Source organism: Pogona vitticeps, chromosome 5 (assembly GCF_051106095.1).
Source record: "Pogona vitticeps strain Pit_001003342236 chromosome 5, PviZW2.1, whole genome shotgun sequence".
Taxonomy (NCBI): domain Eukaryota; kingdom Metazoa; phylum Chordata; class Lepidosauria; order Squamata; family Agamidae; genus Pogona; species Pogona vitticeps.
In genome coordinates, this window is record NC_135787.1 from 117,060,463 (window position 1) to 117,084,180 (window position 23,718).

The following is a 23,718-nucleotide window of genomic DNA, read 5'->3' on the forward strand; positions in this document are numbered from 1 at the left end:
TATAAGAACAATATTTTCTGCTCCCTTCTAATCTTAATTCTACTCCCTTTGTCACAAATCAAAAAAGCATTTAGTGTAAATTGAATGGTGGTAGAAAATAACACATACATCTGACTCTTTATCATACAGATAATTATTTGACAGTATAATGGATAGTTTTTAATTGATGTGAGTTTTTTTATTTATTTTTATTTATTTATTTATTGTATTTATACCCCGCCTATCTAGTCATTTCGACCACTCTAGGCGGCTTACAACATAAGGATAACAAGTTTTTAAAAAAATTATAACAATTAATTAATTAAATGATTCTATAAGATGGGAAAAATAAAAATAAATCAAATAAAGAAAAAAAAAAGGAAAGAGGACAGGAATTAACTGGAAGGGAAGGCCTGCCTATACATCCATGTTTTAGTTGGTTCTTAAAAGTACCCAGCGAGGGTGCAGCGCGAATCTCCGGAGGTAGGTTATTCCAGAGACGAGGAGCCACCGCCAAGAAAGCCCGGTTTCTAGTTCTTTCTTTCCGGGCCTTCCTCAGCGTCAGGCTCCTCAGCCTCACCTCCTGGCTCACGCGGTTGACACAGGTAGAACTAGTTGGGAGTAAGCGTTCCACCAAGTATCGAGGTCCTAAACCGTTTAAGGCTTTATATGTAAGCATTAACACTTTGAAGTCAATGTGGAAACGGATGGGCAGCCAGTGCAGCATGGTCAGAGTAGGAGAGATATGTTGGTATTTTCTCACTCTAGTAAGGAGTCTGGCCGCTGCATTCTGCACCACTTGAAGTTTCCGCATCAGCTTCAAAGGAAGCCCCATGTAGAGCGTGTTACAGTAGTCTAATCTAGAAATTACGAGCGCAAGTACTAAGGTAGTGAGCGCCCCCGTGTCTAGGTAAGGTCGCAGCCGGGCAATCCGCCAAAGGTGGAAAAAGGCGGTGCGGACTACCGATGCCACCTGCGTTTCCATGGTGAGCATCGGGTCCAGGTGTACCCCCAGGCTGCGGACCCCACTCTTCGCGGCCAGGGCCACCCCCCCAAACATGAGGGAGTTTCCCAAGCCACCATCCACAGGGCCACCCACCCTCAGAACTTCCGTCTTGTCTAGGTTCAGCCTCAGCCCTGACATCAACTGTATTTGCACAACTTACAGTGGTTTTATTTCTTCAGACAGTGATTTATTTTTTTGTCTTTGGTTTTGTTGGAGGAATATATTACACTGTAGTGGCATTATTAAATATTGTAATGGATTGCAAAGGACTTGTTGATTAGTATGTATCTGAATAATGAAGTTAGCCTAATATATATTTTTCCACATCAAAATGGAGAATGCGCTCCTCAATCTACGATCTGTGGTTTGTAAAAAGTCCTAAATAGGGAAGAGCAATATGTCATAGGTTTTGTAATTTGAATGTTTTAACTTTTTGTCTTTAAAGATCCAAGAAAACATTCTTGGCCCAAATCTAGGGGAAGCTACTGCCACTTTGTATTATACAAGGAAAACAAGGATACCATGGATGCCATCAATGTGCTATCAAAATTTTTAAGGTGGGTTAATTTATTTGGTGGCAGAGGAAAGGCTAAAGCTGAGAAAGTGCTTCTGGCAGGTGGAAAAATTGCCTGCTTTAAAATTATTTGGAGTAGCACTATTACATGTTAGGGGTAGGATGGCTTCTTCTTTAAAAAAAAACTTGATAGCCACATATACATGCTCATAACTTTTGGAACCAGTGAATTGCTGAGATGATTATTCTGTTTCTTGGATACCTGTCTCTGAAAAAAATGGTTCTAGGCTTAAACATAATTTTAAAAATGTAATGTACAAGAACATCTCCCTTCAAAAAGAGATTGAGAATCCCTACCACAGATTTGCGGGATAGTGAACTAAAACGAAATCCAGCATTATGTCGACAATTTAGGCATCAGCCCAACAGAACTTTCTTCACTTTGCTTTCTACCATAGCTCTGTATGCTTCCTCAAAGCAAGTGCCATAGGGATTCCCAGCCCTCCAGAGGAGTACAGAAGGGCATCAGCGGCACAGATTTGAGTTGACTGTGCCACTCCACCAGCAAAGGTGCATCATTGGTTCTTACCTGGTGACTGATGGGAGTATCATATACTATTTGTCTTGTAGAAAGTGGGATGTCAGAACTTGCTATCATACCACACCATTGCCTCATTTCCTGTTATCAAATATGTCATGAGATCCATTTGCTACTGTAGCTATCTTAAATTCTACTTCCAAACACTTGTGAATTTGATGGTTTAAATAATTGACTTCTATGTACAAATATAATATCTTTTTGTATTTTTCCCCTAATTGCTTTGCTAGCACTGAACGTCTTTTCCTTTTCCTTTTTAAAGAGTGAAGCCAAACATATTTTCCTACATGGGCACTAAAGATAAAAGGGCTATTACAGTTCAAGAGATTGCTGTTCTTAGGTAAGTAAAAAAGAAGGTGATCAGTCTGGTTGGAAAATCTATTTGGACCAACTGTCATATGTACATTAATATAATATGATTTTACAGTTATGTTTTATTTAGGAAGGTACTATGGCTAAGGCTGATACGGAGATATGCATGTGAAAGTATTGTGGGGTTAAGTTGGCACAGAAATACAGTGGTGCCTCGCTTAGCGATCACTCCGTTGAGTGACAAAATTCCTTAGCGATGGGGTTTTGGCCATCACAAGAGCGATCACTTAGTGATGGTCCCTTTGGGGAAAATCGCTTTGCGATGATCGCGGGGAAGCGATCATGGCAAGGCGACCTTTTTTAAACAGCTGATCGGCAATTTCAAAATGGCCGCCGGAAAAACAAAATGGCCACCCGCTGTGTGTCCTCGCTTTAGAGGCACCGAAAATGGCTACCCCTATGGAGGATCTTCGCATAAGGTTAGTTTTGAAGCCCATAGGAATGCATTAAACGCGTTTTAATGTGTTTCTATGGGCTTTTAAAAATCGCTTAGCGATTAAATCGCTTAGCAACGTTTTTCCTGGAACGGATTAATGTCGCTAAGCGAGGCACCACTGTATGTGTTTAATTCATAGGTGTGCCACTCTTGTAAAGAAAATGTTTGAGGTTTAGATTTGCAATCACAGATCTAGTCTGGGGACATAAGTATTAAGAAATACAATGAAGTGATTGCTGAAAGTCACAAGTTTGTATGACTTTAAAATCACCACTCTATGCTTGTTGAGCTGAGTAGCATGCAGTCTGTTCTGAAGTTCCATGTAGTCTGAGAATCAGTTCAGAACAAAACATGCTTTACATAAAATATACTAGAGTTTCTCAAAGACAAAATCAGTGCTCAGTGTCGGAGATGGCAAGTGGTACGTTGTGTCTAATTGGCTGGATATTTCTGCAATTAACACTGTAGTGGAGATTGGGAAAAGATCAGGCCCTTCTCCTGTGTTTATTACAGAACATCCAGCCGTGGGAACATGGCACCTACCTCTTGCAGTTGAATTCATGCATGTCCTTTCCTTCTGGATTCTGGTACATGTTAAATCTTTCTGTAGCTCAAATTAAGGCTTGCTATGGCTTAATATGACTTAGCATGATATCTCCATCTGGGTCCCTTACTTCCACCAGTGGTTGTTCTGATCTTGTCCCTCCTCCCTCCTTGTTCTAGGATCACAGCCCAAAGGCTAGCTCATTTGAATAAGTGTTTAATGAATTTCAAGCTTGGAAACTTTAGTTACAAGAACCATCCTTTGAAATTGGGAGAATTGCAGGGAAATCACTTCACAGTGGTTCTCAGGTAAAAATGTTATGTTTCAGTATTACTATGGATCTGTGCTTTTTGTTAGAAACTTCTTGGTTTTGAAAAATATGGTAAAGCCTGGTGAACTAATGTTCAATAATTTCTTAGCGCAGAGGTGGGTGATACAGTGTCATTGAACAGGATCATAAAAAACTTCCAACCCTTTCACGAGTTCCCTTTCAGCAGAATAAATCTTGTCCTGTCTCTTTTTTTTGCCCCAAGGCAAATTTAAGCAAAATGAGATTATTACACTAGCAAGATTCACAGTTATTTCTCAATATTAAATCCCAGGTTTAAATTATTCTTTAAACCACAGGTGAGCAGCTTCCAGATGTTAGTCTGCAGCTCCCATCAGCTCTTGCCATTTGCTATGCTGGCTAGGAGTAATGGCAGTTCTAGTTGTGAAAGATCTGGAAGGACCCAAGCTGTCATTAAAATAATCAGCTTGGCTCAAGGTTATACTGGATTTCAGTGACACCTAAACACAGAATTAATTTTTGTATGTTTTCAATTGGATATAAGGGCAGCTAACATCAATGTGGATGCAACATTCTCACCTAGCAGATATTCATTAGAGTGATGGTACATTCTTCCTCTTTCATCTGAACTGCAACCCTCCATAACCATGCAGAAATCTGCTCCAGAAGAGCCCTTTCATGAGTATCCGGGAAGCTACAGAGGAGAGGATTAATTCCATCCCCTTCTGGTTTTGTTGATAGAAGAAAGTTCAATCAGCAAAAGGGCCACAGGGGACATGATCCTCTGTTTTTCAATACTTGCTTGAGGAATTATTTTAAAAATAGTCATGGCTACTTTTCCCTTGTGAGGGCAGTATGCCAGTGCACTGTTCCTATGCAGTTATGGAAACTGGGTTTGTTTTTCCCAACCAGGTCTGGTATCTTATAATCTTAGGGCAGAAAAGTTTTTAAAGCACGTATTCATACTTTATACATGAAGGAAGGTGGAATAAAAGATCTGTATCCAGCAGAGGCCTGGGAGCAGTACTCAATGTAATTTTGCATAAGTAGCTGTGCAGCTGATTATATAACATCTGCACAGCTGATTGTGGAACTTCTTGCACAAGTGGTTACACAAGTAGTGTGGTTATTCCTAAGAAAACACAAATAGGATTACAACCTTGTGCACCATAGACTTTATGCTGTGTAAAGATGAATAGGTTTACTGTGTAACTGTAAGAAATGTTCACCCCTTGTTACTTAAATGCAGTAACCAGACAACCATGAATATAAGCAGCACTCTTTTATTAAAAGCACTTTTGCAAAAGTGGGTGTCCTAGCTAGGTAGGCAGACCCATCAATGCAGGTTGCATGGTATTTATCCCCCATTCCCAGCCGCATGGTCCCTCCCTTGTTTCCCTATTGGTCTGGGTACTCCAAGGTGTACAGCCTATCCAAAGTGCCTAAACTGATCACAGGATGTCCCGCCTTTGTTTACATCTCCCACTCCTTTTTTTACCTGGACCCCAGACCCTTATTTATTTCTTCCTTTATTTGCTACGTGTTCCCTTTCCTTAACCTCACTGCGGTAACCAGGTCCTTTCACTTAATCTTTTTGTCAGTATAGTAGGGCACCTCCCTTATCTGTATATTTTCTATTGGCTTCCCGGACCTCCCCTAAAATTCCTAATGTCAGCTATATAATTAACAAATGCATGTACTAATTGGTTACAGAAGCAATCTACTTAATCACTTTGTCTCTACGAAATCCTGTAAAAGCAGCACTAATTCCTCTATTTCTCACAATCTCTCCTTTTCTTATTTCATAATTTGCTGCCTTTTGCACTATTTTTCTTTGCCATTGGCAGCCTCAAAGCGTTTTAATATTCTCTCTATTTCAATCATAGTTTCCTTTCCAGTTTCTGGTAACCCATAGGTCACTTCGCTGATTGCTATCATTGGAATAAATGCACCCCAATGTGTATCTTTTATGCATCCACAAAGCATGCGATTACACTGTAAAATGCAACAACATACTAACCCTATTACTATCATCATTACTGCTCCCAGAAAAGCTGTTTTTAACCACCCTAAATTCGGTAGCCAGCTAGTTAGCCAGGATTCCACCCTTCTTCTATACTTTGGCTACTTCCTCCATATGATTTCTATGTTCCTCAGTTTGTTTCCCATAATCGGAGACATACACACAACACTCCTTTCCAATAAATTTACACATTCCTCCTTGTACAGCCAAGATTATGTCTAATGCCTCCCTGTTCTGCAAAGATAACTGCCTCAAGTCACTTAGTTCTATTTTTTATTTTATTTTTTATTAGCTTGTATGCGGTACATGGCATGGTTGAGAGACCTTAGACCGCCAAAATATGTCAGTGGACTATAGTGACTGATGTGACTGAGCAAGATCTCTTTTATTTCTTACTTGTTTTTCTGGCAAGTTTGGCAGAATTCGGAGGGCAGGCATTACTATAGCTACATAACAATTTCCACTCCAATTATCCAGCAGTATTGTGTATGCTCTCTTTCCACAAATAAAGTAATGCCCTCATAATGCGAGATACATCTTGCTACACTGTTATCTCATAATCCATTGTAAATAGTATCCTGTAATATTCAGTGCCATTATATTGTGGCCTGTAGCCCAAGTTCAGTTTGACATTCTTACTCCATTCATTTTAATATCTATCCTGCAACTACTATAGCCTATTGCTGGACTGGTTCCATTACACCCCCAGCACCAGGTACCAATACCAGGTTCTTCGTAGTGGTCTCTGTGAATGCACACATTTGGGTTAATCCTGTGCTTGCGCAGTATGGTCAGAAGATTCTAGAGCTATAGAAAAGAGTCAATTAGCTCCCCCCTGAGGGTATATAGGCTCCGCCTCCTCCATCTTCCTTTCAGTTCCTCTTTTTCTGCCGTACCGTTAGGACGTTAGGAAGAGCAGAGCATCTATACTTAAGTATTCTAGCCTAGCTAGTCCTTTTTATTCTAACCTTTTCTGTTATTGTTTTATTGTTGATCCATCAACAGAACCTGCCTTATTTTTAGTTTGCCGTCATTCTGTCCCCCCCCCCCCCGTTTTTCGACAGATCCCCTTTTTTGTTTTATGGCCCCTTGGGGCTTCAAGCAGTGCACCGTCTGTTCCCACAAAAACCCTCTTTCAGACGGCCATGATAAGTGTTTGTTTTGTCTGGGAGAATCACACCTCAACCAGACCTGCATTGCTTGCAGAGGTTTTTCCAAGCAAGCCATTACACTCAGATGCCAACGGCTTAGATCTTTTCTCTATGAGAAGACTCTTCTTCCCGCCATGGAAGGCTCCTCCCTCCCTGCACCAACGCCTCCACGTTTGGAGGTCTCTAAACAGACTTCTGCTGAGCAGTCATCTCTTACCATTTCCCTTCCTGTGAAGCCTAAGGAAGCCTCAAAACCGCCTAAAGCCAAGGTGTCTTCTCGAGTTGTCCTTCCTGCAAAAAGGAATACCAACGATAAGTCCAAAAAACTGAAGAAGTCGGCTGAACTGCCTACAGTGCCTCCTTCAGGTCCTTCGATACTGCTCGAGGAGTCTTCAAGGGAAGGAATTGGACTTTCTGATACTGAGGAGCACATTCCTTTAGCCCAGACGGCTCAGGATACTATGTGCATGTTTCCAAACTCGGGCCGATTCGAGGCTGTGCCAGACGGCAGCCAGGCCATTGCCCCTTCTAGCCCTTGATACTCAGGGCGGGCTGATACCGAGTCTCTTTCTGAACAGGAGTCTGTCCACGACACTCCTAGGCAAAGCGCAAACATACCATTCCGTACCAGCCTCGAGATACAGGAAATGGGTACCATCCACAGGGTCCGCCATTTGGCCACCCTTGCTACGCTCCGTACCAACCATATCCGTACCAAGGCTATGTTTATCCGCCGGAGTTTCCAGGCACTTCTATGCCTCAACCACCGTGGCATCATACCATAGCTCCTCCCGCGCTACATCAGCTGCAGGCTCAGGTGGATCTCTTAACACCTCAAGTACCGTCCCGTAAGAGGCGTTTCCCCATGGTACCTACAGTGCCTCCTAAATGCGCTAAATGCAGCAGCCATCACTCTTCAGTGTGGGTTACCACTCTATATTCAGGCCCTGGAGCTCACGATACCTAGCCCTTTTCTCTGTCCATGCAGTCCGACATGGATGTTGTACCAGAGGGTGCGGTACCGCACCGCTCTCCTTCTCTAGCCTCCCAATCCTTTCCAGATGACCACTCAACAGTATCCAGTGAATCAGAGGCTCCTGAGGCAGTTGGTCAAGGCTCGTCTTCCCAGCCTTCTCTAGAAGACTTCTCCTCTTATGCACAACTCATTATGCGCATGGCTAAAACCCTTCAGCTGGATGCACAGATCCCGCAACAGGAAATGGACCTAGTCTTTCAAGACATGGAGCAGGACAAAGCCTCCCCTCCTAGTCTAAGTCTCATCCCAGCCCTCTTCGAACTAATGAAAACTTCATGGGACAAATCACCCACAATGGCTCAAGTCCCTCACAAAATAGAGCATCGCTATAAAACTCATGGATCGGATTCCGAATTCCTCACTAATCATCCATCACCCAACTCCATCGTGGTTGAAGCCACCCAATACAGGTCTCGTACCCGATCATCGGCTACACCCATTGACAAAGAGGGTAGGAAAACGGACAGTTTGGGCAAGAAGCTTTATGCCTTTGCTGCCCTTCTGATCAAATCGCCAACTATCAAGCGGCCATGGTCGCCTACCAAAAGCATATTTGGGACAATATAATTCCAATGATACAAACTTTACCTGATCCTTCTAAAGTGGAAGCCCTCAACGTTTACGAAGAGGCTAATACCCTGACCAGACAGCAGAGGTTTGCTGCAAATTACACAGCAGACATCGCCTCTAAATCTATGCTAACGGCGATAGCTGTCAGATGCCACGCATGGCTCAGAACCGCCAATATCCTCCACGACACTAAAACAAAAACCGAGGACCTACCCTTCGACGTGATTGGACGGTTTAAGTCCAAGACTGACGAAATCATGGAGAATATCCATAAAATGAGGAAGACAGCAAAGTCTTATGTACCATACCAACTGTATAGGTACCAGAAACAGGCATACAAAAAGCCTCAATACGAATCTTAGTACCAACCCTTTTGGTACAGTAAACAACAGCAGGAACGGACTTATTAGACCCAACAGTCCACCGCTCCGCTGTTCAAGCAGCAACGCTTTCGCAGCCCCTAGCAGTCTTTTCGCAAGACTCAGCACAGGGGTAAGCATTTCTCCTAATCCCTTATGTACTTCCAGACTGTTCCCATTCCTCCGAGAATGGCAAACCATCACTACCAACAAGTGGGTCATTAATATCCTTGAAAAGGGCTATCTGATAGAATTTTCAGAGACCCTGTGACCAAACTGTCAGAACAACTCCTTTTTCCACACCATTGCTTTTGGAAATCTCAGCACTCCTATCCAAAGGGGCCATAACCAGAGTACCATCCTCTGACTCCAGCGAGGGTTTTTTCTTACACTACTTTGCAGTCCCCAAGAAAGATGGCGGCATAAGGCCTATCATGGACTTCAGAGACCTCAACCAATACATCCTCTACAAGAAATTCCGTATGCTGACTCTTGACTCCATTCTCCCTCTTTTGTCTCAGGGAAACTGGTTCGTCACCATAGATTTACAGGACGCCTACTTCCACATCTCCATCCACCCATCTCACCAAAAATTCCTCCGGTTCCGGTTCCACCGACACCTTCCAATTCTCCGCTCTCCCGTTGAATGCCCCCAGGACATTCACAAAATGCATGACACTGGTCGTGGCTTACCTCCGTACCAAGGGGATAAAAGTTTTTCCCTACATAGAGGACTGGCTTCTAGTGGCGAAATCCTACCACAAGGCAGTCTCTGCCACAAACTTCACCCTCTACATCCTAAAGAGACTCAGGTTAAAAATCAACAAGAAAAAGTCCAGCCTGATACCACCATTGGACTTGGTTCGCATGAGAGCTTTCCTACCGTCTCAGCGAATTTGCAAAATCCAGGCGGCAGCCTTCAAGTTCACACCGTACGCAACTTTGACTGCGCACGATACCCTACACATTCTAGGACTGGCCTGTCTGAGAATGTGGTGGCATATATAACAATTGAAGATATTCAATGAGTCTACCATAAATTTTATTTATCACTTGTTCTACTGTATTAACCATAAGCTTCCCCTTCTCCTTTTTCTCACCCTCCCTTTTCACATATATTCTCTGTGCTTCCCTTAGTAAGTCCCCCGTAGACTTGTCACTCCAGTTTTCTATCTTTTCCAACTTTTACCTAATACCTGGCGTGATTTGGTCACAAAGTTAACCTTTAGGAGAGCTTGTGACACTTCATCTTCTGTGTTCAGCCCAGAGTATTTCCTCATATCATCCTTTAACCTCTGAAGGAAGGTAGAAGGTCTCTCAACTTTTCCCTGTTGTATTTCAAAAGCTTTTGTGATATTCTGTGATCTGGGGGTAGCCAATTTTATTCCCCTTATTATTAAACTTCTTAAATCTTGCATATTTGTCCTGTGGGCAACATTCTGGTGATCCCATCCGGCGTCCTGATTGGGATATTTCTGATCTGCTGGTGTCTGATTTGTCCTAGGTGGATGTTCCTCCTCCCACTTGGTCATAGCTGCCCTACGAATCATGGCTCTTTCTCCCCCAATAAATAAAATGCTCATTATTGACATCATTTCCCCCCCAGGTATATATATTTGGCCCTAGAAATTGATGTGTTCTGCAATTTCTACTGGGTCTTCTATAAGTGATTTTATCTCCTTTTTTAAACTCCTTATTTCTGCACTACTTAAAGGGGCATTCACAAGCCCCACTTGGTTAGGTCCCATGGCCACTTCCTGAAGGGGGCACATTTCAATAACTGTATCATCACTGTCCTCCTCAGTCTTCTCACTATCAGAATCTATAGATCTCCTCCTAAGCTTTCTCCTTCTTTCTCACAGTAACTATCATTATTATGACTTTTATCTTTTTTAGCTACTTGGTAGAGGGCATAACTAATTTTTTTTCACACTCCTTTTTATTTAACTTTTATCAGAAATATAACAGGGACAGATGAACAGATCCAACAAGCCATGCAATCTCTGAAGGAAATTGGATTCATTAACTACTATGGAATGCAAAGATTTGGAACCACAGCTATCCCAACATATCAAGTTGGAAGGTACCCTGCTTTTATTTTGTATATATGTAGCATTTAAAAGAACATTGATCTATGTTTTATAGATTACAATAAAACTTTTAACGGTGTGGGTCTTGAAAGAGCTGTGAACAATTCTGAAATAGATGGAATTGTGACAACATTCTGCTGTCCTGATATATAACTTGGTATACCGGATGGGTGTGTGGGACCACTGTTAGGACAGAATATGGAGAAATAATTTGCAAATGTATCATGCAAGGGTATATTTTATCTTTGATATATTAAGTCTATGTGCTGTACATGTATGAAAAGATGTTCAGGTGAAGGACAAATGAAAATACATAGAAGAAACATCAAACACAGATAATTTAAGATTTGTAGGTAACACCATGTTACTGGCAGAAGACAGCAGTAACTTGATACTGAGAAAGATAAAAGGAAAAAAGGGCAAAACCAAGAATATACCTGAAATTTAAGAAGAGAACAATTACGACTACAGAAAAAAGATAATTTAAATATGGGCAATAAAGAAATCAGAATTATTAAAGATTTTCTACACTTTGGTTCAGTCATCAATCTGAAAGGAGATTGCACTCAAGAAATAGTAAGAAAAATGAGATTTTGAAGGACTACAAAAGACCTTTTACGTTTGAGGATATGTCACTGGAGACCAAGGCAAGTTACTCTGTATGGATGTGAAAGCTGAACATTGAAGAAAGTGGACAAATATTAGCCAGGAAAAAAAAGCTAAACTCCTCTTGTTTAAAATTGCACTACAACAGGACCATTGAATCAATGGGAATTTGGTGAATCAACTCATCCATAAATTCCATTGATTTAAATGGCCTACTATAACTGTGACTTACTTTAGCATAGTGACAATCAGAATGGACCCATTGACTCAGTAGAACTTTATGGAGGATTCACTATCTTCCCTTTAATTCAGTAGTAGTAGTGCAATTTACTACAGTAGGTAGCAGGATTTTGCCAATATCTTTCCTATCTGCTGTCAGTGGTGTTACAATAGAGCTTTATGGACTACAAGAAAGACAAATAAGCGATTTTTGCTTCTCTGTCTAGAAGCAAAAATTGCAAAACAGTCTGTTTTGCAATGTGATAAGGCAAGACTCAGTGGAAAAAGCGATAATGCTAGGAAAAATGGAAGACAATAGAAAAAGAACAGGATCTAATATTAAATGGACTGACTCAATAAGGGAAGCCACAGTTTTTAGGTTGCAAGACCTGAATAGGGCTGTTAATTTTTTGAGGTCACAGTAAGTCAGAAGCAAAATGATAATATATAACAACAAACTGGCGAAACGTCAAGAACAACCTTCAGAACACGGCCAAAGAGCCCGAAAAACCCACAACAACCAAAACATTGATGTTAAGCTGAATGCTTAAAATGTCTGTGCCTCTGGAAATTGTACATTCTATTTCCTAAGCAGAGTACCAACCATGTTTCATTCTCCTCAGTCTAGAGAAAATTCATGATTCTGCTATCCTAGTTTGGATAGCTTCTGTTTTTTGGGTTTTTTTAAAAAAATGTTTAAAATATTCTGCCTATGTGCAATGGAAGAATGGTATCTGAGTACTTTCAAGAAAAGAAATGGATGTTAATGACACTTCTGACTTTCTGAGGAGGATCCCCCACATGTTTTTATTGACCAGCATTAGTATTGTATTATCATGTGATAGCCTCCATCTAGATTCTAGAACCACAGACCCTATAGTTGTTGATCCCCAGTGTATCCAGTAATTTTTTGGAATCCCACACAACCATTTTTGCTGCAGCCACTGTTTCAATGTTCAGATGCCAGAACTTACTCATACCAAAGACACGAAACCTAGACATTCCAGCAAAGGAAACTACCCTCCCAATCCCATCTTGTCTTATCTGTTCATACAGTTTCTCAGAGTGCCTGTACCAGTGACTGGAGCCTTGTGAAAAATTGTACCAGTGAATTCAGGATAAAATGACTGAGACGCTAGTGGTGTGTGGCAGTCTTCTTTAGCCCTTGCCACTCCAATAATATTTGCTGAAGGCGGTATCATGGGAAGGCAAAGAAAACTGTTGTTTAGGTCCACAAATGCCACCTCCTCACTGCACGAACATTAAGCTTCCAATGGTGGTGCACGAACATTAAACTTCGAATGGAAGCTTTTTTTCCCTAAGTCTTAACTGCTGTGTGTGTAATGGAAAATTTGTGGGGAGAGTCACAACTGTGAATGCCCCTCAGAGTTCACCCTTTGCCAAATTAGGATGGGGGAGAAAACTTGGTTCCAGAAGAAGCTTTACTTCTAAGCTTAATTGCTTCAGTTGGGTGGGCAAGGCAAAGATCCAAAGGTGCAGCTGCTTGTATCTAGCCTGTTGGTGGACAGTTCTTTGCTGCCTGCCTGCTGGCAGTCCACTCTACTGCACTGCACAGCCTAAAGCTTTGCTATATTTCTGTGTACATAAGTTACTAAATTCTTTCACTGGAATCCTATACACATTTAGATAAGAACTCAGTAGGGCTCCTGAATAGATAGATTTTGGATTGCATTGTAATATGCAATGGTCCAGAACTGTTAGATATAATTCTTTTGTCTTTCAGAATTCATGCATGGCAGTCCAGTTCTCTTCTTTTTAAATTAGATTAGTAATGTAAAATGTGCATGCCAGTTAAGCCCTATTGATTTCAGTTACATTTTTAATTTTACAGAGCTATTCTGCAAAATAATTGGGATGAAGTCATAGATTTAATACTAAAACCACGTCCTGGAGGCAAGTATAAAATATTTTTAGATATGTACTAATCATTTTATTCTCATGTTTCCTTGAGCAATGAATAAAGATGCATATATCAACTCAAATGCTTCTAAAAATATTTTATAGTTCTTATTTTTCTCTTTGAAAATTTATTGCAATGACGTGTATGAATCCTAACTGCTTTCAACTGATTGTGACACTGAGATTTGTTTAACATGCCTTAATCCTATGTAAAGGTAAACTTCTGTTACAGGACAGCATGTTCAATTTAAATTGAGAAGGCTGTCTTTTGAGGCCTTATGATGGGATAACAAATGCTAAAAAAACAAAAACAAATTATAGTTGTAATATAGAACAGCCCCACATTAGCCACCCAGCATAAACACTAATATTCAAAAGCAAACTAGGAACAAAGGAGAATTTTACAGGAGATTTGCTGATCAGGATTCTTGCCAGTACAAATTTAACCTTGTTAAGGATAACAGCTTTTAGAGTGTTTTTAATGTTTTTAAGGGATGTTGACTTGTTAACTTGTTTTTGTTTTGCTGTGCATCATTTCAGGGCTCTGAGGATAATAAATAAGTTATTATTAATTATGATGACATTGATATTGCTTACCAGGTCAGCAATAATTGAAACAGGTCCAGGGAAGCCAAGGGGACACATTTAGGTTCTGTAAGCAAAGTTAGTTACATCAGAGATCAAATTGTAGGAGAATTAGTTCAGAGGGATTCCAGGTACCAGGTTGGCCAAATCCAAAGTCAGATACTATTTAAGATAAAAATCAAGTTGCAGAGTGGTCAGACTACAGATGGAGATCCAAATGAGGCTAATCTCAAAGCTAGCGAGGCTCATCTTATATATTACTCCAAAAATTGGCAGACTCAGACCATAGCTTGAGTAGGACTTTCTCAAGGCTGTGAGCTCCTTCCACACACTGCATGAGGCTTTCTCCCTTAAAGGGGCTGTGCTTCATTTTTAAGACTTTGGCAGTGATGGTTTTCAGAATCAGAATCTTCAAGACAACCTCAGGAAGCAGGGATTCAGGTCCCAGTGGATATTTTGGAGATAGGGCATAAGGAGATAGATATACTGAGGTTTTGGATGACCAAATCATTTTCTGTGTCTGAAGAGTATGCATCAGAAGGCTTTCCAGCTGAGGAGAGGAGGCAATGAAACCTTGAGGCATGATGTCTGTTTTATGGAGTGCATAAAAATGAGTTCAGTCTCTGGTTTGGGGCCAGGTATGAATGTATAAATGTTTGCGATGTAGTCTGAGGAAGTGGACTTGTCCTTGAAAATTCACATTAAAATAGATCAGTTAATCTTTAAGGTGCCAGAATGTCTTTGTCATCGTCTTCTTTTTTTCTTTCATTTTTGCTTGATATAAAAAATGAGGTTCTTAGACAGCATACCTCACACACAACACCAAGATTTATTGTGCATAAGCCCAAATAATGCAGTGCATCTTCCACTTAAAGGATACAGAAGCAGAGAGAAAGCTTGAAGTTAGCTGAGAAAGTAAGATTTTGGAACATTGCCCTGTCCCAAAATATTTGGGTGTTGCTCTGGATTGAACCTTGTGCTACCAAATAATAATAATAATAATAATAATAATAATAATAATAATAATAATAATAATAATAATAATAATAATAATAATAATAATAATAATAATAATAATAATAATAATAATCTAAACACCAAACAGAAAGTTGCTGCCAGAAATAGCATACTTTAGAAACTGGCTGGGTCAGACTGGGATGCACATCTGTAAACATCAAAAACAACAACTTTATTCCTGTGCTAACTTCACAACAAAATATGCTAGTGCCATATGGTATAAATCAGCATATACCAGAGAAGTAGATATAGCTGTTAATTAATCATGTAGGATTATTACTCTCTGCCTTTGACCTACCCCCAATGAAAACGTCATTTATTTGACTGGGATTACCCTCTGGAAGTACATCGAGAAACGCTAGCAAATAATCAGTGAAATAAAGCAATACAGCACCAAACCTGTCCACTTCATGGACATCAGTCCCTTAAATGATGGCTAACATTGAGGAAACGATTTCTGCACACCTCTCAAGCTCCAAATATTAAAGCAGAAGAGGCTATGTTTAAACCTATGGAGAGCAAAAACAACACACCCTGAAAAATGGATGAATGCCAAAGAGTGTCTCCGACCAGGAGGAGATTCTAGCTGGACCACCTGGAAGTCACTTTGAAGCAAAGTACAGAGATCAAAGAATAATCAAGTAAAACAGGGCTAATTGTTTACAGGAGAAATTTGTTGTAAATCAATGCAGCGTTTATGTGCATGCAGTTTATGCCCCACCACGTGTACAAAAGAAGATCTAGTAAAAGGCCATAACAACACTTTTGAAGGAGCCCCACTTCTAGTAAAAATAGTCTAATCATTTTAATACTTTAATTTGTTTGAATTTTATTTATATTTTTTATATTTCCATAATTTTGAACTGTGAAATGTTCTGGTACAAGTAAAGAAGAAAGAAGGCAACATAGAAATAAAATGGTAGTGTCCTCAGTGGGAACTCATCTTGGTTTTGCTATATAACACATTTGTCGCTGTTCTAGGAGATTAGCTAAAACAGATGAAGATTCTGAAACTGGTTGATAAGGGTTTAATGTTTGTGAATACTATTGTCTTAGATCTCTTCTTGTGGCTCTAGTATTCTTTTTCTCCTGAAACCTGTTAGTGTTTATGATTAAAAATGTTGACCTTGTTTGCCAATTTTTATTGCAGCTGAAAAGGGATATCTAGTAAAATGCCGAGAAGAATGGGCAAAAAAGAAAGATCCAGTTGCAGCTCTCAAGAAACTGCCTATGAAAAGATGTGTGGAAGGACAGTTGCTCTGGGGACTTTCAAAGTATGGACTGAAGAATATAGTCTCTGCGTTTGGCATAGTGAGTGTGAAGTGTACGATTGTTGTGGTGATGGTTTGAAGGCATTCTCTGAACTTCTCTGCAAGTCCCTAGGAAGATAGGAGTAAAGGCAAATCCATTAATGAACCACTGACACATTTTGCCTAGAAACAGACTTATTCCTCCTATCAATATTTTTATTAGAGTTTATAGCTTAATACAGTGAATAGTAATGACATTAATACAGTAGAGAGCACTCTGAAAAACTGTATCTCCTATACGAGTCCCCCTCCTCCAATTTATTAAAATCCTCAGGGGAGCACCTTCTGTCAGTCCCACCAATTTCACAAACATGTCTGCTGAGGACCCAAGAGAGAGCTTGTTCTGTGGCAGGTCTCAGATTATGGTGCTGACTCCCTCACAAAGTGTGGTTGGTCCCTTCTCTCCTTTCCTTCCTCCCACAGTTGAAAACATGCCTCTTTAAGAGGCTTTTGGGGAGTCAGCAGGTAACGGAGAGGGGAAGGTTTTTAATTTTTTAATAACTTCTTAATAATGGTTTTAAAACATTTGTGTACCGTAGTTTTACATTTTAATCAATTTGTTTTAATACTTTTTTATTTTAGAATGTTGTACACTGTATTGGGCTCCCATCAGGGGATAAAGATGAGATAAAATCAAATAAATTATTATAAATCATAAAGGGGCCCTTCTGTTATTTTTCAGGTATATGTTTAAATTAATCTTCCCCCTGCGCCGCCGCCACACGCCCCATCCATAGAGGAACCCCTCCCACCCGCATGCCTCAGCCCAGCGCCTTTGGTTGCCCTTACTCATGAGTAGACCCACACCTTCTAGGGCCTTACTCATGAGTAGACCCGTACATTTAGCAGCCCTTGTGAGTAGACCTGTGCCTTTGGCAGGCCTTACTCATGAGTGCAGCAGCACCAGAGATGGGCAGGGAGCGCACCGGCTTCCTGTGCCCAGCGGCGATCCAGAGCTGCCCCCGCCTCTCCTTCCTCCTCCTGCCCTGTAGGAGTAAAAAATTCCCTGATCCCCTGCTCTAGCCGTTGGGGCGAAAGAGCTACAGAGAAGCAGCCTCTTCGCCACGAACGGTTTGAATTTCCCACCCTTTTCCCCTATCTTTTTCTGTTCTTAGGTCAAAGCTCCGGCCGCAAGTTGAAGCAAAATTTTGCGGCCAGAGCTTTTCATAACTCAGAATTTTCATAGGTAGGGGCGCTCGTAAGTCGAGGCACCACTGTATTGTAAGTTGCTTTGAGAACTGTGTGTGAGAAAGTTGCATGTCTCTAAACAAGTGCATATATTTACCAGTAATATACTTAATAGCTTACTTGGTTTCCTTTTCTATTTCTTAAAGTCAAATGTCTCTTCTATGTTAGATTGTAAGTAGAAATTGACTCTGTTTCATTGCTGCTCTCAGGTACTAGGATTAGTGGCTCCCAACCTTGGGTAGCTCAGGTGTTCTGGGATTGCAACTCCCAGAAACTCTGGCCAGTGCAGTTGGTGGTGAAGACTTCTGGGAATTGCAGTCCAAGAACATTTGGGTTACTCAAGGTTGGGAACCATTGTTCTAGAACAGGGGTCTCCAAACTTTTCAGCAGGAGGACCGCATCATATATGCTCCATAATTTTTAGGGCCAAAGGAAGATATGCGTGTGCACGCCTGCCCACCCGCATGCATGCCTGCCGGCCTGCCTGCCTACTAATTGGGCTGAACAAAAACACAGGGCGGGCCAGATGTGGCCCGCAGGCCATAGTTTGAAGACCCCTGTTCTAGAATGTTAAGAGAAAGAAATTAACAGAATCTATTTCTATCTGCTTTGTCCTGTATAGGCTACATCCTGTGTTGATACCATCTGTGGTAGACCCATTGAAATGGAGATAGGCTTTGCTAGTCAGAATTAATGTAAGGTTAACTAGAAAGTGAAATTATTTTTGGTAGAGTAATACTGTTTTCCTTTATTACAGATACCAAGAAATAATCGTTTGATGTATATTCATAGCTATCAGAGTTATGTGTGGAATAACATGGTGAGCAAAAGAATAGAAGAATATGGGCTTAAAGCTGTACCTGGAGATCTTATATTAAAAGGAGGTAAAGTGTTTACAGTGTTTATATTTTATAATTCATGTAAGGGTGAATGATGAAGCTTGGAAAAGTAACTTTTTATACCATGTTATCTGGGTGATTCTGAGACTTAAAGTGAAGTGGGTCAGCAATCTGCTTTGATTTAATCCCGGCATTCACACATGCCAGAACTGAACCAAACAAAGTGATCCTACCCACATCAAATAACAGTAGCCCCTGGCAGAGACCACAGAAAGTGTGGGCATGCAAGGATAAGGGACATGCTGGTTTGTGAATGCCTGTGTGTCATGTAATCACCAGAAAAAGGAGTAAAGCAGCTCATCCCCAAAGAAGACCAGTCCACAGGGCACATGCCTGTCTGATCACACCCTCTAGCATAGTCTCATAGAGGCTTGCTGGAATCCAGTGGTCTTGTTTTATAGAAAGAACTGCTTCCATCTTTGGAACCCAGAGAGATGTAATTCTCCTTGTGGTGTCCCCATTTGCCCTGAAAACCTATTCAGGCATGCAAGGAAACTAGGTTTTTAGATGGTACTGAAGGCTACAGGGAGAGTGGGGAATGATAGAACTTAACTATTACGCTAGCAGTTGGGCAGTGTAAGACTTATATAGTTTAGCAGATGTGTGTGCCTGGACTGTACTTTAGTCATTTCCATTGAAATAGCAGTACCTACCTACTTACCTACCTACCTACCCAGTTTCCTCTAAAATAAGACCTAACCTGAAAATAAGCTCTAGGATGATTTTTCAGGATGCTGGTAATATAAGCCCTACCCCAAAAATAAGCCCCAGTTAAATGAAATCCCACCCTCCACCATTGTGCAGCAACCAGAAGATGACATGACAGTATTTCAATAAATGTAGATTGTTGTGTATGAAAAAATTAAACATCTCCTGAAAATAAGCCCTAATGCTTTTTTGGAGCAAAAATTAATATAAGACCATGTCTTATTTTCAAGGAAACAGGGTACAGTATCTATCTATCTAATGCAGGGAGTGGGATGGGGTAATCTATTTGTCACAGTCTCTTTTTCGCCATGTGAATTTTTGTAATAGGCAAGTTGTCCAATTCTTAATCCATGTGATGTTTGAAATTCTTTGTTTGCCCTTTGTCTGTCTTTAAAGAGGTCAAAAAGCTGACATACAAGATATGTTTCCAAAAACAGATTTCTTTAAAATAAGTGGTTGGGATGATTAGCACAGCTTTATGATGCTAGAAAATGTTCCTTTACATTCTTAGGTACAGCTGTTTATATTGAAGAAGGAGAAGCTGACAGTTACACCATCCATGATGTTGTGATGCCATTACCTGGTTTTGACGTTATCTATCCAAAACATAAAAGTAAGAATACTATTTTAAAGTACTGTAAAAGGATGGTTTTTATTCTGAACCAGTTTTTCTGTTCCAGTTTATAGATGTATAGATTAAAGATACTGATAAAGAAAATCTTCAAATTAGAAATATAAATAATCTCTTCTATACTTTTAGGTTACGTTTTGCTCATACAGCAAAATTTAGGCAAATTTAGGAATAATTGCCTACCCTTGGTTACATTTAATTCTGTATCCCTTTGTGGCAGTTGGGGAAGCTTACAAGGAAATGCTAGCTGCGGACAATCTGGACATCAGTAACATGAAACATAAAATTCGAGACTATTCATTATCCGGAGCATACAGAAAGATTATCATTAGACCTCAGAATGTGAGCTGGTAAGGAAACAATGTACAGGATACTAACGAAAGAACTATTTGGTTTGTATATTTATGCTGGGATGGGCAAAATTTCAGCCACAAGTTGAATGCAACCTGCCTCTAGAACAGTTTTAGAGTTTGCAGTAAGTCCCCATGGAACCACTCCCTCCAGGATTGGGGGGAAAAGTAATTGAAGGGAAGTTTGAATTATAAATGTGGAGCAATGAATTTTGTTACTGTTTTCATATAAAATATAAACAAATGTCAATACCAGAAGGATCTGTTTGGACACTTCTTGATTTTAATTTTTTACAAAAGATTAGGTGGTTTTAAATATTTCTAGGGCTTCCCGGAGTTTCCTACTTCAGATTTTGCACAGAGAAACTTTCATGCTGTGGTTCTGGCACTGCAGCCTGCAAGCTACAGGAACAAGCTTCCTCAATTGAATGTGAACATAGATGTTCTAAGTATGGTGAGATGAAGATGCTGCACAGTATAAACAGAGTTTAAAAACCATGTACTCACATTTAACAGACAAATAAAATTTAGGTGCAGGACTGTAAAGCTGCTTGAGCTAATCCAGTTGGTATCATCAGGAACTAAATGGACAAGGATAGTATTGTAGTCTTCTGGCATATTTCAGTACTCAAAAATATATAGAGTCTTTAGGCATAGATATGGAGAGTTATTTTTATCACCTGTTCTGCTACTTTACACCTCAGTATCCTGGAGTGGTGAGGTCTTATTCTTGATTTGGAAAATAGATTATTCTCTGCAGTTTTCATCCATGTTATATGATTTGAAACGATGCTCTGCTTTATAAAGGGACTTGGTCACATACGACGACCCTAAAATTCCATTATTTACTACTGACTTGGACAAACTGGAAGGAAAACTACCTGCTGTCCTTGCAACAGGTAAGCATTTAAAGCATGACATTTTATACATTCATTAGAATTGTTTTCTTATGTCTGCAAATCTAATGGCTTGTTGCTAAACTTTGTTGGGCTGACAATTAGTCCTCCCCCTCCCCCATAGATGATCAAATAATAATACTGCAGGCCTAGTTAATGGGAGGCAGCTTGCTAGAAATAAATGATGCTGAGTGTGTGAGTTGGGCTGTTTGAAGAGATAGAGAAAATTGTTAGCAAAGGCAAGGCCATTAAGGAAAGCCCTCAATATTTTGTCCCTTTAACCTTTCTGCAACAGGAAAACTAATTATTGACCAGTTTTCTGAAAATATCAGTTTTCTGAAAATAAATCTCCAAACATTTATTCCTTATACAGTCATTTCAGGGCACAGAAGGGAATGTAGGGTGGTTATACAGTAAGATGTGGGTATATTTAAGATAATTACAGTGGTTAGTCAATGGGTGGGCTACTGTGGAAATGTGTTAATTCCTGTACTGGCAGCATTTGTGAAGCAATGCACATTCTTTCATTACCGCTTCTACCATCTAAGGTGTAGAATCCTATCCAGGAGGTCAGTTTTTCAGTAAAGAATCTCTCCCACATTTAAACAAATGGATGTGCCTTGGAATTCTTGCAGTGGGAAAGACTCCACATTTCATTGCAAATACCACCCAGGCTGGATTTTATGTCTTGGAATGAATAATGAAGGCATTACTGCTACTGGGTTTTAAGATCCTTAAAGTAGGCTTTGAGATCCCATAGGGAGGAATTGGCAGTACATTTCCATATGTGTTTCACATTAAGTTATTGGGAGTGACAGAAATAACCAAAGAAATATCAGACCAGTTTGATGATGATCCTACTTTCAGGAAGGGAGTCTTTGGTTTGGCAAATGATAGTTATGCTGATTTTTTTTAATGACAGAAGGCAAATACAAAGCTCTGAAGATGGAATTCTCCCTTCCACCATCTACTTACGCCACAATGGCCATACGAGAAGTGCTAAAAATGGACACAAGTATAAAAAACCAGACACAGTTAAATACAATATGGCTGCGCTGATTACCTTATTAGTGATTGGACAAAAGCTCTAACACAACTTTTTTTTTATTATTTACTAGTTTTATTCAGGTAATTTGTAATTTTAAAATGTATTTTTGTATTAGTTTATGGCATATAAATTCACATCCATTGTAAAATGGTGTCTAGAACTGTAACTCTGTTTTTAAATGCTTGATCAGTTTGCAAAGGGCACCTTTAATGGCTTGCAAATACGTAAACAGATGGCTTTGTGAATGGTTTCAGATGAAGAAGCATCTGAAAAATGTTTTCTCATATATGGTAGCAGACATGTCATTATGTGTTTGATATTGATTAAAACTTTATTACAAGCATGCTTAATTCTACAGTTCAGGAAAATTAATTAAGATAGGGTACTGATGAATGCATTTTCCATCTTGTGAACAGAGGCATTTAGCCTTAAGAATGCTGATAGGATCTGTAACGTAACTTTAAGTGGTGCAAACATGTACAGCTGCTTTTATTTTAGCTGTAATTTTATTAAATGCTTGTGTCTGCTTTTTCACAACATATTTTGACTTGTAAAGAAGCCAGCTAACGATTTATGGGTTGATACCCTTAATGTTGTTTAGCTCCAATATGTATGGTTTGTCTATTGCTGGCAATGGATGAACAAACGAAATCTGTATCCTGGCCTCACAGGAATAAATAACCATTCTGAATTTGAATGTTGTCTGGTTTTATTTCTAAAGCAAAAGGGAAATCTCTTCTCCCTTGCTTGGTTTGTTGAATAATGTTATATGGGAAACATATTGCTCTTCTTTTGTTGTAGTGCTTATCACTTGTGTACTTTATTTCTCTTCACAGTACACTTATTTCTACATAAAAATGCTTTTTATGGAAGTTTGGAGTTAACAAACATTCCATAAGCTTATTTTTCTTTAAATTAAGCCCAAATTAAGAAAATGGTGCTCAGTTCTATGAAAACAATTCCTGAGCTCAGTGGGTCTTTTTGATAAAGCCTTAATTCTCAGTATACTTTCCCATGGATTTTTTCACCTAAGTGCCACAACCTTAGTATTTACCTGGTCCTGTTCTAACCAGCGCCAGTTCTATTCCTGGGCTTTCTCCTACAGTTTATAAAAAGGAGGCTGACTGAGAGCTTTAGCATTTTCTTCACTTCCTTGGGATGCAAGTTAAAGCTGCCCCAGAGATCAGCAGAAGTATCCAGTATTTTGACATAATGACAAGGGGTCTCCCCACTGTACTAGACTTACTCTGTTTGATGATGATGATTCTTTTAAAACATGGTTGTTGTTTTTAATCTGACTTCACCTTCCATGTACTATTGAACACTGGATTTAATGGCAGGTTGGTTAGAGGTGAAAATCTGAAGTTGATGTTT

General features: G+C 39.9%; 1 protein-coding gene across 5 annotated transcripts in view; it reads left to right on the plus strand.

The window, feature by feature from the left end:
* The window catches only part of PUS7 (pseudouridine synthase 7), a 35,324-nt gene extending 12,283 nt beyond the window's left edge, over positions 1–23,041 (plus strand). For all 5 annotated transcript variants that reach the window (XM_078394344.1, XM_020797271.3, XM_020797274.3 and 2 more), the window contains 11 exons: positions 1,431–1,542; positions 2,360–2,437; positions 3,629–3,757; positions 10,835–10,960; positions 13,645–13,706; positions 16,465–16,625; positions 18,570–18,696; positions 19,931–20,032; positions 20,271–20,400; positions 21,208–21,299; positions 22,219–23,041. In XM_078394344.1, the coding sequence (XP_078250470.1) occupies positions 1,431–1,542; positions 2,360–2,437; positions 3,629–3,757; positions 10,835–10,960; positions 13,645–13,706; positions 16,465–16,625; positions 18,570–18,696; positions 19,931–20,032; positions 20,271–20,400; positions 21,208–21,299; positions 22,219–22,355 (1,256 nt within the window). In that variant the 3' untranslated portion in view covers positions 22,356–23,041. The remainder of the gene's footprint in view (positions 1–1,430; positions 1,543–2,359; positions 2,438–3,628; positions 3,758–10,834; positions 10,961–13,644; positions 13,707–16,464; positions 16,626–18,569; positions 18,697–19,930; positions 20,033–20,270; positions 20,401–21,207; positions 21,300–22,218) is intronic.
* The last annotated feature ends 677 nt before the right edge of the window (positions 23,042–23,718 follow it).